The sequence below is a fragment of the Oncorhynchus clarkii genome, chromosome 2, assembly GCF_045791955.1.
Source record: "Oncorhynchus clarkii lewisi isolate Uvic-CL-2024 chromosome 2, UVic_Ocla_1.0, whole genome shotgun sequence".
Taxonomy (NCBI): Eukaryota; Metazoa; Chordata; class Actinopteri; order Salmoniformes; family Salmonidae; genus Oncorhynchus; species Oncorhynchus clarkii.
Window position 1 is genome coordinate 43,695,070 of NC_092148.1, and position 14,452 is coordinate 43,709,521.

Consider the following 14,452-nt stretch of genomic DNA (forward strand, 5'->3'; position numbering starts at 1 on the left):
AAAACTGGAATTGTTACTCAAAACAAAAGTTGTAAAAGTATGTTAGACATTTATAGAATAAATCACATCCATTTTTATGTTTCTGTGACAATCAATTCGTTTTTGATTTTTACAATTTGAAATGGCTTTTGGCGAATGCTGTTGAATGTTCGAATGTAAAACCAACTTTTCCTCTGAATTTTTCAGACCCTTTCCTGTATAAGAAAGGTATGGGCATCACTTGTTGAATGTTGTGCAACAAAGTCAACATAAGACGGGAAAAATAAAGTTATTATTTTCTATTCTATACTAAACCTGGTCCAGAAACACAGAATCAATTTCAGATCTGGAATTGACAGTGGCCCAATTCAGTCCCAATCTTGAATCTAACCAGAGGAAAAGGCGAAGTCCGTATAGTCTGCTATAACGTTTCACAGGGAATAAAAAAAATCCCCCGCTCAACCCGGCCAGGGTTTGAGGGGAAAGGCGATAACAAAAGGCCATTAACAGTTCGTTCAACCTTCACCTGGACACATGTAAAAGACAGAAGATAACAAAAGCCATCATCGAGACGAAGATAAAGGAGAGCGCAGCCTTGTGCGTCTTTTCGCGGTCAGCTGACAATTTATCCACCAATCATAAGTCGTATAGGGTTGGAAATCCATCCAATTGAAGCTGCGACTTGTACGTGAAAAAATAGGCTGCATATAACCTACCGACTGGAAACGTAGTTGCGCAGATTGCGATCGTCCGAGGAAACTACAGCAGTAAGTAGCAGGCTACCCGTATCTACCTATTGCGCTCATCTCCTTCTATTGACGTTGGATTGGATACTGATCTGGAGTTTACTATATTCTACAGGCTATCAATTTCACTGAGCCTTGTGCAATCTGTAAAAAAAATCAGTCAACAGGGCAGTCTTAGTCTATTTAGCCAACTGTGTTTTTAGTCCTTGACCATGACTCTCGTTTCAATGACACATCATTGGAGGAAGGCGTCAGTAAGAGCCCCTGCGCTCGGTCTGAACATTATCACACGCATTGCTTGCGGTACGGTTTTGGGAACCAAAGGACCTTTCATATCAGCGAGAAACAATTTTCAAAAAGCATCAAGTTGACACACACCTTGACAGGGTTCTTGTTCCCACGCGACCATCTCCACGTTATAGCGTGGAAGACCGATGGACCGCTAATTTAACTAGTCTAGTACGCGCCAAACACCTGCGTGTGACACAAAGAAGGCTGCCAGAAATGTGTTATCGCTGAGAAACACTTGACTGCAAAGCCGGTCAAAACAGTGTAGCCTACAGGGTGTGTATTATGATGTGATATGAAAGTAAAGTGCTTTATGTTTCTAGAACCGTATCGCAATTGTGAATCGATGCAGAGCCAGTCTACTTCTGAAAATAACGTACTGAATAAGTTCCTTGGACCTTTAACAAGTATGGGGAATGTTTAGGCTCCTAAATAGTAGGCCTACATATTGGGTTAGTTAGGCCTATGCTTGGCATGCAGGATTTACACTAGCCTGCTTTTGTTGCCCAATGTAAACAGACTGTTGTCTGGTTGATCCAAAAGATATACCCGGATTAGATTTAGCCATTTTTCACTGCAAGCTTTTGTTAAGAACAACCTTATCATTTCAAAAATATAGATGCACACTTCTATAGAATCATTGTCGGTAAGATTGTTTTCACTAATCTTGGTAGAATGCATGCCAATCTTGCTTGTTATCCTCAGGAATTTGTTTGAAAGTCGAGCTCAAATGAATGGTAATCCGATTATACATCAACCTGCAACTGTACATTCCAGCCACGATCCTATTGTTGTAAAATCATACGATTCGACAGGACTTTGGACAATATAAATCATTAATAAAACATTGGAATTGATCTAACATGTACAGTTTACCTCAACTAGCCTGTACCCCTGCACACTGACTCGGTACCGGTGCACCCTGTATATAGCCTCCTCATTGTTATTCTTATTGTGTTACTTTTTTATTTGAGTGTACTTGGTAAATATTTAGGTGCTTGTAAGTAAGCATTTCATGTTAAAGTCTACACTTGTTGTATTCGGAGCATGTGGACAATAAAGTTTGACCCTGTCAGGACAGCCAGGGCTTTGTGAAAAGAAAACATGTTACATAAGAGTATGGCACCCTGCATTATATACATTAAATGTGTTTTCTTTTAAGACATGAAGGGCGACGTCACTCAAATGAACAGCAAAGGTCAGGTCCCTGTCCAGATGAACCCAAGCAGTCAAAGACAGGTAAGAGCATCAGTGCAATTGACATCTGGATGTTCCCGATGCATTTGTTGAACAAGTAAGACCGAGTCATAGACAGTCTCTTTCTAGCCTGGGTAGCAGTCTTGTTTAACGTTTCACTCCTTGTACTCTGTGTCAGGTGCGATTGTTTTGCAGGCTAAAAGGAGTGACCTATGCTACTTGACTGTACTTATCTGGATACGTGTCAGTACAGGTCTAACTTGTAGGACTGCATTTTATTATATCCAGTGCAGAGGGAATATATACAGTTTATACACATGATGATGTGAGTTGAGGAAATAGTGATCATTGCAGAAGGTGACTTGAGAGAGTGAGCAATTGAAAAGTAAAGAGTTGTGAAGGCAACCTGACTGTTGGGTCATAGAGCAGATTTGTTTATATAAATATTGTTTTTCTCTTCCTATAGGAGGCCCCAGGAGGCCTTTTGGACTCGGTGATGAAAGCGGTCATCGTCATTGGATCTGGCCTCTTTGTCCTGGCAGCCTTTGGGAACTCCTTAACATGGTAATAACAACAAACATCCACTGTAGGGACAAGAGATGATTTCAGAACAAACATGAACCAATGCGATATTTACACTGTGAACACTGGAATAATATGAATTTGTTCCATTTTAGAGTAATAAGAACAATATTGAATTGTTATTGCAACCACAGATTTGTGGGACTAGTTGTAACCATAGCCTTTTCCCTGTGCCTCCCAGGCATCTGCAGAGGTTTTGGGGAGCATCAGGAGACTTCTGGCAAAACCAGTGGACCAAAGTACACCAGAGGTGGGAGGGACACGAGACAGCCTTGTTCTATGCCGGTAAGAGACAATGTAACTGGTGGGCTCTGAAGCCCGGTGTCCCGCTGGAAATAACATCCGACGGTAACTAAAGGAAGTATTATGTGCTGCACAAAGGAACAGGAAGAACTAGACTGTGGCGAGCAGCCCAGTACAACTCTCTCATGGAATTCTGATGTTCCACAGCTCTGATATCTGGGTGATATAATAAAGACAAACAACATAGCAAGTTCAGGCTTCTTTCTTCTTCTCCCCAGAATAGTGAAGTATATTTATGTTCCGTCCATTATTAGGCACAAACATCTGTCTAGAGATGATGTCATGTGATTTGTAAAGCCTGGGTCTCAAATGGCACCCTATTCCCTACATACCGCCCTATGGGGCCCTAGTCAAAAGTAGTGCACTGTAAAGGCAAAATAGGGACCGTTTTGGCACTTCAGTCACCATCTTTGGTTTTATATCACTTTTATGAGATGTTAATGTACTGATTGAGTGAAACCTGCTGAGCTGTTCTTAGATAATGTTAGGGCATGCTGTATCTTGCTGTATCTTGAATTGGTTCATGTGTACATGATGCGGTTGTTGTATTGCATGTAATGCATTGATTCTGGTTGTGCTGAACAGGGGCGATGTTTGTGCCTTTTGCGGCTTTCTGGGGATCCAATCTTCTGCTCATGCTGGTTGATTACACTGGAATGCCCAACTTCATCACCCGTTACAGAATACAGGTGGACAAGAACAACCCGGTACAGTCAGTCTAATCCTGTTTTACACACCTGTATCTCATCATGACCTCCATTTATTACAGTAAACAGGAAGGGCTCTAATCAGGATCATCTTTATGAAAGCCTCACATTTCACTCTAGTGAAAGGAGTTGTGTGTGTGTGTGTGTGTGTGCTCTCACGTGCGCGTGTGTTTGTACTAGCATGTGTGTTGTGAAATTCAGTGTCATCATAAACAGGGCCAGGAGGTTCTCTCCTGTTCATGTTCAGGTCCAGTGGTCAGGAAAAACTCAGGTCTCTATGAATGGCATGTCCATCAGTCGATCGGACCAATGTCCTCTTACTGAGTTTGATGAACAGATGTTGTTTTACAGGACACTAGCGAGAGAACGACTGCCATTACTGAGGACCGCTGGTTACTTAGTGTTTACCCTGCCATCTCCTGCAATCTGTGGAAGATTAGATACTTAAGTGACATTGTGTTACTCAAAGTGCTTATCAGTCATAAACATTACCTGTTTATAATATATGCCAAATGCAGCTAGATATACTCACCAAATAATGTAGCCAGATATTGAAGAATTGCCCTGTGAGTTTCAAAGGTCAGTGATGATTTTTGAATGTGAGGGTGCAAAGCTCAGAAAACACGAGACCGGACTGAGGATAACTATACTTTGCCAACTGCACATAACCTCTTTATCTGATTATAAAGCAGAGATCTGTTTACGTCGGCTCTACAGTGATGTATGTAGCGAGTGTTTGATTTGTACATTTGTGGATTTGTCATGGATACCATTCAAATTCTTTCAGACAGATTTGACACAAATGACTATTGTCATGTGCTACATTGTGGTTTCCTAAGAAAGATTGATGGTGCCGGCTAGAGTAATTATATTCTAGGTACACAACGAACGAGCGTAGCCGCTGGAAGATGGTAAAAAAAATCAAATTAGACCCCCTTACTTACATCTTAAAAACTAGCAGACATTGAAAAACGTTGAAGTAAACAAAACAAGTTCAACTAAGTGAACAATAAACAAGAAGACTAATGATTGCAGAAATGGGTGATGATAATTGATTACTTGAAGGAAACGGAGACCTGACATTTGCCACTAAAACTGTCCCCATCCCCTAGGTTGACCCAGTGAAGCTGCGCCACGCGGTGAAGACGGTGGTCTTCAACCAGCTCTTCATCTCTGCTCCCATGGTGGTGGTGTGCTGGGCGGTTATGTTTTCTAGTGGGAATCCCTGCGGCCCAGAGCTGCCCACCTTCCACCGAGGCCTGTTGGAGATGGCCTTCTGCGCCGTGCTGGAGGAGCTTCTGTTCTACTACTCGCACAGGTAAGGACTGGGGGCAGCATGGTTTCTCATATACAATACAGTGCCTTGTCAGGAATAATTGATTTGTGTGGAAAATGCTGTACCCAAAGATAAGCGAACGATTACGACAAACAATAGACAGACATATGCATATGGGGAAACAGACACGCTCCTCTGAGAGGTTCCAAAGACAAGATACTCATGACAGTGCCTTCAGAATGTATTACTACCCTTTGCCTTATTCCACATTGTGTTGTTGCAGCCTGAATTCAAAATGGCTGTTTTTTCTCACCCATCTACACACATTACCCCTTCTTTTTTCTTTTTTTACATTTTAGAAGATTTATTGAAAATGAAATACAGAATGATCTAATTTACTAAGTATTCACACCCCTGAGTCAATACTTTGTAGAATCCCATTTGGCAGTGATTACAGCTGTGAGTCTTTCTGGGTAAGTCTCTAAGAGCGATTACAGCTGTGAGTCTTTCTGGGTAAGTCTCTAAGAGCGATTGCAGCTGTGAGTCTTTCTGGGTAAGTCTCTAAGAGTGATTGCAGCTGTGAGTCTTTCTGGGTAAGTCTCTAAGAGCGATTACAGCTGTGAGTCTTCCTGGGTAAGTCTCAGAGTGATTACAGCTGTGAGTCTTTCTGGGTAAGTCTCTAAGAGCGATTACAGCTGTGAGTCTTTCTGGGTAAGTCTCTAAGAGCGATTACAGCTGTGAGTCTTTCTGGGTAAGTCTCTAAGAGCGATTACAGCTGTGAGTCTTTCTGGGTAAGTCTCTAAGAGCGATTACAGCTGTGAGTCTTTCTGGGTAAGTCTCTAAGAGCGATTACAGCTGTGAGTCTTTCTGGGTAAGTCTCTAAGAGTGATTACAGCTGTGAGTCTTTCTGGGTAAGTCTCTAAGAGCGATTACAGCTGTGAGTCTTCCTGGGTAAGTCTCTGAGAGTGATTACAGCTGTGAGTCTTTCTGGGTAAGTCTCTAAGAGCTTTCATTTGCGGTCATTTGCCCATTTTAATATTTTCAAAATTCTTCAAGCTTTGTCAAATTGGTTGCTGATCATTGCTGGACAACCATTTAAGTCTTGCCATTGATTTTTAAGTAGATCTTGAAGTCAACTGTAACTCAGCCACTCAGGAACATTCAGTGTCTTCTTGGTAAGCAAACTCCAGTGTATATTTGGCCTTGTGTTTTAAGTTATTGTCCTACTGAAAGGTGAATTCAAAGCAGACTGAACTAGTGTTTCCTCTAGGATTTTGCCTGTGCTAAGCTCCATTCCTTTTTTAATTTTTTATCCTGAAACTCCCCAGTCCTTAATGATTACAAGCATACCCATAACATTATGCAGCCATCATTATGCTTGAAAATATGAAGAGTGGAACACAGGAATGTGTTGTACTGGATTTGCCTCAAAAATAACACTTTGTATTCAGGCCAAAAAGTGAATTGCTTCTCCACATTTTTTGCAGGATTACTTTAGTGCCTTGTTGCAAACAGGATGCATGTTTTTGAATATATATATATATTATTATTATTTTCTTTCACTCTGTTAATTAGGTTAGAGTTGTGGAGTAACTACAATGTTGTTGATCCGTTCTCAGTTTTCTCCTATCACAGCCATTACACTGTTTTAACATCTCTGAGCGGTTTCTTTCCTCTTTGGCAACTGAGTTAGGAAGGACACCTATATCCTTGTAGTGACTGGGTGTATTGATACACCATTCAAAGTGCAATTAATAATTTTACCATGCTCAAAGGGATATTCAGTGTCTGCTTTGTCTTGTTTTACCCATCTTCCCTTCTTGGTGAGGCATTGGAAAACCTCCCTAGTCTTTGTGGTTGAATCTGTGTTTGAAATTCAGTGCTCGACTGAGGGACCTTACAGATAATTGTGTGTGTGGGGTACAGAGCTGAGGTAGTCATTCAAAAATTATTTTAAACACTATTATTGCACACAGATGAGTCCATGCAACTTATGTGACTTGTTAAGCAAATGTTTACTCCTGAACTTATTTTGGCTTGTCATAACAAAGGGGTCGAATACTTGGTGACTTAAGACATTTCAGCTTTTCAATAAAAAAAAAAAAATTACATTGAAAAACATCCCACTTTCACATTATCAGGTATTGTGTGTAGGCCAATGACCCCCAAAAAGCTAACTTTAATACATTTTTAAATTCAAGCTGTATCACAACAAATGTGGGGAAAAGTCAAAGGGTGTGCATATTTTCTTTAGGTACCGTATATTCTCATCCTTATCTCTGTTCGCTCTCCAGCTGCCTCCAAGTGCCTGGGCCCTGGTCAAAACATAAGCCATCTTGCAAGGCCAGAGTGAACCAGGGATTAGACATCTCTATCACGTTAAAGTGCCGATAGCTGAATTACAGCCTTTATCCCCAGAAATATCACTTAGGGTATTAAATGCTTTCTAAGTGCTGTTTTTTGGTGACCCCCATCACCAGAGAGGGGTCAACCTCTGGTTTAATAGGCAGCTAGAATTTATCAGCCTGTAGAAGGTACACATACCATTTTTTACATTTTAGTGCTTTGTTGGCTATGCACTGAGTAAAGGGACAACATGAACATGTTGCATTATCACATAACATATGGAACGACAAAAAGGATTATGTTTTGTGCTAGAATTGAAATGTTACAAGCACATTCAATGCTGTGGCAAAGAACTTATACTGAACAAAAATCTAAACGCAACATGCAACAATTTCAACGATTTTACAGAGTTACTGTTCATGTAATGAAATCTGTCAATTGAAATTAATTCATTAGGCAATAATCTATAGATTTCACATCACTGGGCACAGCCATGGGTGGGCCTGGGAGGGCATAGGCCCACCCACAGCCAATCAGAATTAGTTTTACAGACAGAAATACTCCTCAGCTTCATTAGCTGTCCGGGTGGTTGGTCTCAGACGATCCTGCAGGTGAAGAAGCCAGATGTGGAGCTCCTGGGCTGGCGTGGTTACACATGGTCTGCGGTCGTGAGGCCAGTTGGACGTACTGACAAATTCTCTAAAATGACATTGCAGGCAGCTTATGGTAGAGAAATGAACATTCAATTATCTGGCAACAGCTCTCGTACATTCCTGCAGTCAGCATGCTAGTTGCACGTTCCCTCAACTTGAGACATCTGTGGCATTGTGTCGTGTGACAAAACTGCACATTTTAGAGTGGATTTTGTCTCCAGCACAAGGTGCACCTGTGTAATGACCATGCTGTTTAATCAGCTTCCTGATATGCCAAACCTGTCAGGTGGATGTATTATCTTGGCAAAGTAGGGATGTAAACAAATGTGCACAAAATGTGAGATAAATAATACTTTTTGTGCAAATGGAACATTTCCCGGATCTTTTATTTCAGCTCATGAAACATGGGACCAACACTTTACATGTTGCCTTTTATATTTTTGGTCAGAGAGCTGAGAGTGAAAATACAACTCACCCTGACAGTATCTTCGACCGTCTGACACCTCTCTGACATTTAACTTGTGATCCCTTCCCTGCCAGGCTGTTTCACCATCCTGCCCTCTACAAGCATTTCCACAAGCAGCACCATGAGTGGACGGCTCCCATTGGAGTGGTCTCTCTCTACGCCCATCCTCTGGAGCACGTGGTGAGCACTTTATGCCTGTCCACTCTTCTTTCTTTCTCTCTCTCAAAGTCAAACTAGGGGACCGTAGCTTGAAACACTGCATTGTGGAAAATCTTGTAAGCAGATAATTTCTAACCATATTTCTAAACAATGTAAAACCATGTTGCTGATGGTCCTGCCCCACCCCCAGCTGTCCAACATGCTGCCTGCCCTGATCGGCCCTGTTATCCTGGGTTCCCACCTGGTCACAACCACCCTGTGGTACGCTCTGGCTCTGGTCAGCACCACAATCTCCCACTGTGGCTACCACCTCCCCTTCCTGCCCTCCCCCGAGTTCCACGACTACCACCACCTCAAGTGAGTCCTGTCTTATGCAAGATAGGCTTGCGTCCCAAATGGCACCCTATTCCCTTTGTAACACACTACTTTTTAACAGAGCCCTATGGGACTTTGTTAAAAGTAGTGCACTATAAAGGGCATAGGGTGCCATTTGGGACATACCAGAATGACTTAATTTTCCCAGAGGGGACTTTGGTATGTTAACTGATATAGGGCACACTGTTCTTGGCATATTAATTTTATTACTGTGAATCCCTGTCCAGTTCTTTGTTTGTACTTTGGACTTGGTTGACTCTGCCGGCCAAGTATGGTAATAGCTCCTCCACATATCTCTTCTGAAGGCTAGGTGGAATTTTTCTGTAATATTGCTTACGCTTGTTAAATCTAATCCTTCCCGATCCGAAAAGGGGAGTTGATACGTGCAAAAGAGTGGGGGTTGGTTTGGGATTTGTCACATGGACAAGTTAGCCTGCCTGAAACACAGTGAGTCTGTGGCTTTAGCCAGGCAATGTACATGTCAAATTCAAAGGAGGAAACGTTAAGAACAGCACACTGTTTTATTTTGTAGTAATTATGTCCCCTACCCTCCATCTCTGCAGGTTCAACCAGAACTTTGGAGTCCTGGGGGTTCTGGACAGGCTACACGGGACCGACGCCAACTTCAGGAAGACCAAGGCTTACGAGCGTCACACCCTGCTGCTCAGCCTCACCCCTCTGACCGAGAGCATCCCAGACCCCCCCAAGAAGGTCCAATGATTCTACCCCGTCACTTCTGACCTCCACCTACATCCCAATAATCTCTCCTTACTCCTGTAGTGTGCACTCGTCCATACGGTTCAAATCATTGGATTGGTGTAAACATGAGCTAGAGGAAAATCTATGATCAAGTGCACAGAGAAAGGAGAGATTATAGAGATGCAATCAGTATTCCCATCCTCAAGTCCGGCACTGGGCTGGCTCCTCTCCCACTGTTCCTTTCTAATCTTGGTAGTCGAGACAGTGGAGTTCTTATTAAAGGTAGAGTCAGCAAAATGACAGTTGCACGAGCAGCAACGCAGATGTTGTGATGAGCAAGATGCAAGACTTTGCTCTCACAGTCACACACGCTATCTGCGCATGTGCACGGGCTTGCTTCACGATCTTACAACGTGGTAGCCGCGGGACAAAAAAACGGGAGAAGTTTAGCCTCGTGCTCCAACGCTCTTAGTTGTTGCGGAAGTTGACCCAATATGCTGTTTACTTTTGTGCGTCTACATCCTATCCCTGACTCTAGCACCTCATTACACTGAAAATACATGGTGGTAATTTACTTCTTTTTACCTACATGATCAGAAGACTTTTGTTTCATCTTGTTATAACGTTCCTAGCAGTAGCACTTTCTACCTTTTCAGTCTAACCTTGTTCTCCGCTGTTAAGTATAAACTTTGCAGCTTGGAGATAAGGACGGGACATACCGCTTTTTAATAATAAATCCTACATTTTATAATCCGATTGTTGGACAGCACTTTATTACTGTAATTGGCACACATATTAAAGATGCAGTTCTTTGAGTGATTCCTGTGTAACTGGAGAAAAACGTACTAATATAAGGTGATTACAGTATGCTTGTTGTTAGTAAGTTTGTGGATTCTGGTCTATGGAAAACCATACAATCAACTTTGTCACCATTTGTATGATCTGTATTGATTGATTGATAAATTGGTCCTTCAAGGGTTGTGCTCTGTAGAGTCTGACTCCTGGGTTGAGATTTGGGAGTCAGTATAGATTTTTACATGACCCGTAATTCATAAACTGTGCCATTGTTGCAGAATAAAACCTTAACAAAAAACCAACATCTCATTTGTTTCAAAGCTTTGACACAATCAGCATTCATCATCACATCTGTAAATTATATTTTTTTACTCCAATTCTCTCATAATCAGTAGTCTGCTACAGTATTCATCCATCCATCAGTGATGTGACTGATCCAGAAACCAGAATTACATTAAGTCATTTAGCAGAAGCTCTTATCCAGAGCGATTCGAGTTAAGTGCCTTGGTCAAGGGCACAATAGATTTTTCACCTAGTCAGCTCGGAGATTCTAACCAGTAACCTTTCAGTTACTGGCCCAATGCTCTTAACCGCTAGGCTTCCTGCCGCCCCCATGGATCAATGGTTTATCCAGTTAACTGTCCCCCCAAAAATATGTATTACTTAATCTCTTCAAGATAGTCAAAAAATTGGACACACCTACAAGGATTTTTCTGAATGTTTGACTATTTTCTACATTATAGAATAGTAGTGAAAACAACTATGAAATAACACATGGAATCATGTAGTAACCAAAACAGTGTTAAATCAAAATCTCTTATATTCGAGATCTTTCAAAGTCGCCAACCTTTGCCTTGATGACAGCTTTGCACACTTGGCCTTCTTTCAACCAGCTTCATGAGGTAATCACCTGGAAAGCGATTCAATTAACAGGTGTGCCTTGTTAAAAGTTCATTTGTGGAATTTCTTTCCTTCGTAATGCGTTGGAGCCAATCAGTTGTGTTGTGACAAGGTAGGGGTGGTAAACAGAAGATAGCCCTATTTGGTAAAAGACAAAGTCCATATTATGGCAAGAACAGCTCAAATAAGCAAAGAGAAATGACAGTCCATCATTACTTTAAGACATGAAGGTCAGTCAACACGGAACATTTCAAGAACTTTGAAAGTTTAGTCGCAAAACCAATCAAGGGCTATGATGAAACTGGCTCTCATGAGGACCACCACAGAAAAGGAAGACAGAGTTTCCTCTAATGCAAAGGATAAGTTCATCAGATTTACCAGCCTCAGATTGCAGCCGAAATAAATGCTTCACAGAGTTCAAGTAACAGACATCTCAAAATCAACTGTTCAGAGGAGACTGTGTGAATCAGGTCTTCATGGTTGAATTGCTGCAAAGAAACCACTACTAAAGGACACCAATATTGAGAAGAGACTTGCTTGGACCAAGAAACACAGGAAATGGACATTAGACTTGTGGAAATCTGTCCTTTGGTCTCTGAGTTATTTTTCCAACCGCTGTATCTTTGTGAGACGCAAAATAGGTGAACGAAGGATCTCCGCATGTGTGGTTCCCAACGTGAAGCATGGAGGAGGTTGGTGTGGGGGTGCTTTGCTGGTGACACTGTCAGTGATTTATTTAGAATTCCTGGCACACTTAACCAGCATGGCTACCAAAGTATTCTGAAGCCATACGCCATCCCATCTGGTTTACACACATTTGTTTTTCAACAGGACAATGACCCAAAACACACCTCCAGGCTGTTTGACCTAGAATGAGAGTGATGGAGGGCTGCATCAGTTGACCTGGCCTCCACAATCATCCAAACTCAACCCAATTTAGATGGTTTGGGATGAGTTGGACTGCAGAATGAAGGAAAAGCAGCCAACAAGTGCTCAGTATTTGTGGGAACTACTTCAAGAGTGTTAGAAAATCATTCCTCATGAAGCAGGTTGAGAGAATGCCAAGAGTGTGCAAAGCTGTCATCAAGGCAAAGGGTGGCTACTTTGAAGAATCTCAAATATATTTTGATTTAACACTTTTCTGGTTACTACATGATTCCATGTGTTATTTCATAGTTTTGATGTCTTCACTATTATTCTACAATGTAGAAAATAGTCAAAATAAAGAAAAACCGTTGAATGAGTAGGTGTCCAAACTTCTGTCCAGTACTGTATATGGTCTTGAAATTGGATTGGCATGGTATAATTGGGCTCGTTCGAGCGGATAACATTTTTACTAAGTTGCCTTTCAAAATATGTATACAGGGATAAAAAAATTGTCCAACATGTTCACTGCATGAACTTTACAAAAACCATGTGACCAAAGGACACGCAGTCGCCAGTTGCTTCTCACCAGCTGCATCATGCAGCCAGCGCCTGGCTTGTGGGGGGCACTATTTTTTAACCAATCAGTGTTTTTGTTTGACCCAGGTGAACGGGACCAAAGACTTGACTGAAATAGGAACCAACAGTAGCTAGGTTACCATCCAATTGGCAACAGATTTTCATGCAAATATTCTAGTATTATTTTCCCACTAGTGATGTTTCCATCAAATTGACTTGTTGCGGACAAATGTCTGTGCTTGATGACGTAGTGCACATAAAAATGTATTTTGCAGTTAAATTCCCATGTTCCAGAATAAAAAATAATAATAAACTGCATTCTTTCCCGATGAGTCACAGTGGGAGGACCACACGTCATCGTACGACTCCAAGTTGACTTCAGTCTGCACCAGTCTGCTTGGCACAGGCACTGTTTTACTCCCATGGGCGAAGTGAAAGCTGGTCCCTCTGCAGAGCAGGGGAGGCAGCAATCCCTGTGCACCTAGCTCGATGACAGGAGAGATGGCACGGCCCCCTCCCCAGATGTTCACTGTGACAACAGTACTCCCAAATAGCATGGCCAAAACACTGGAAGCCGAAGCCCTCGAGCCCAGAGTGGACCGGACTTCAGGCAAACGTTGGCACTTAGACACATTGTTTAAACTTGGGGTAGCCAAGTTCCAAGGTTGTTCAGAGTGCTGAAAAAACAAAAAAGAGGCATGGAAAAATAAACAAATTGCCACAGTCCACAAGGTGCCATTACAAAACTTTACATAGCGCATTACGGGAGACTCTCTGTCGTCCTGGATTATGCAAACGTTGACGTTGGGGTACAGGCTACAATTCGTTGTGCGTCCCTCACGTTTTTACAGCATCATTACATTGGCTCTTCCTGAGGCATCAGCACCCCGTTTTGAGGGGGGAGATTTCTTCCCTTCTTAAGAAGCAGGCAATCCAAGTGGCTCCTATGTCAGAGGCCCAGGACGGCTGGTTCGCAAAAGGGGTGAGACATTGCGTCCCATTTTTATCCTGCGTGCCCTAAACAAGCACCCCAGGTCCTATAAATTCAGAATGCTCACAAACATCTGGGATGATTGGCTGGTGGTAGCGAGGGCAAGGAAGCAGGGGGTGTTAAACACACCCATACTGAATCAAGAGAAGAGCTATTCAACTCCATCTCAACACATTCCATTTCTTGAGTTAGGGAGGCCGGTTTCCAGCTCTGCTTAGCCAAATTTAGGCTGTGTCACATTTTTTTGCCAATGCCTGCGCTTATTGGGGATGATGACTTCTATGATCGCCATGGTTCCCCTCGGGCTGTTGCGACCTTTGGCGGTTGATAGACACTCGCTTGGACGCATTGCGGCACCTAAACCGGTCCTGTCATGCCTACGGGCTCTGGCTCGGTGGAGGGACCAGCAGCATGTGTCAAGTTATATCCTGCAAGGTGATCACGACAGACGCATCCCCCGAGGGTGGTGTATGCATTGCGAGGGCAGCTCAATTTGGGGGTTGGGTACATAGCACTCATGCATTTACTCCCGTTGTCAGGCCAGCGT

General features: G+C 42.5%; 1 protein-coding gene across 1 annotated transcript; it reads left to right on the forward strand.

The window, feature by feature from the left end:
- The first annotated feature begins 435 nt into the window (after positions 1-435).
- Positions 436-10,524, forward strand: LOC139368200 (fatty acid hydroxylase domain containing 2). Its single transcript, XM_071106848.1, has 9 exons — positions 436-746; positions 2,176-2,252; positions 2,677-2,774; positions 2,974-3,077; positions 3,681-3,802; positions 4,915-5,120; positions 8,618-8,723; positions 8,893-9,059; positions 9,641-10,524. Exons 2-9 carry the CDS (start codon positions 2,178-2,180, stop codon positions 9,795-9,797), a joined length of 1,035 nt encoding a protein of 344 aa, XP_070962949.1. The 5' UTR covers positions 436-746; positions 2,176-2,177; the 3' UTR covers positions 9,798-10,524.
- The last annotated feature ends 3,928 nt before the right edge of the window (positions 10,525-14,452 follow it).

Bases quoted from the DNA above. Each gene is read 5' to 3' on its own strand.
- LOC139368200 (XM_071106848.1), top strand. From the start codon at position 2,178: ATGAAGGGCGACGTCACTCAAATGAACAGCAAAGGTCAGGTCCCTGTC. The intron at 2,775-2,973 runs GTAATAACAACA...TGTGCCTCCCAG, and splicing joins TTTGGGAACTCCTTAACATG to GCATCTGCAGAGGTTTTGGG. The intron at 3,078-3,680 runs GTAAGAGACAAT...TGTGCTGAACAG, and splicing joins GACAGCCTTGTTCTATGCCG to GGGCGATGTTTGTGCCTTTT.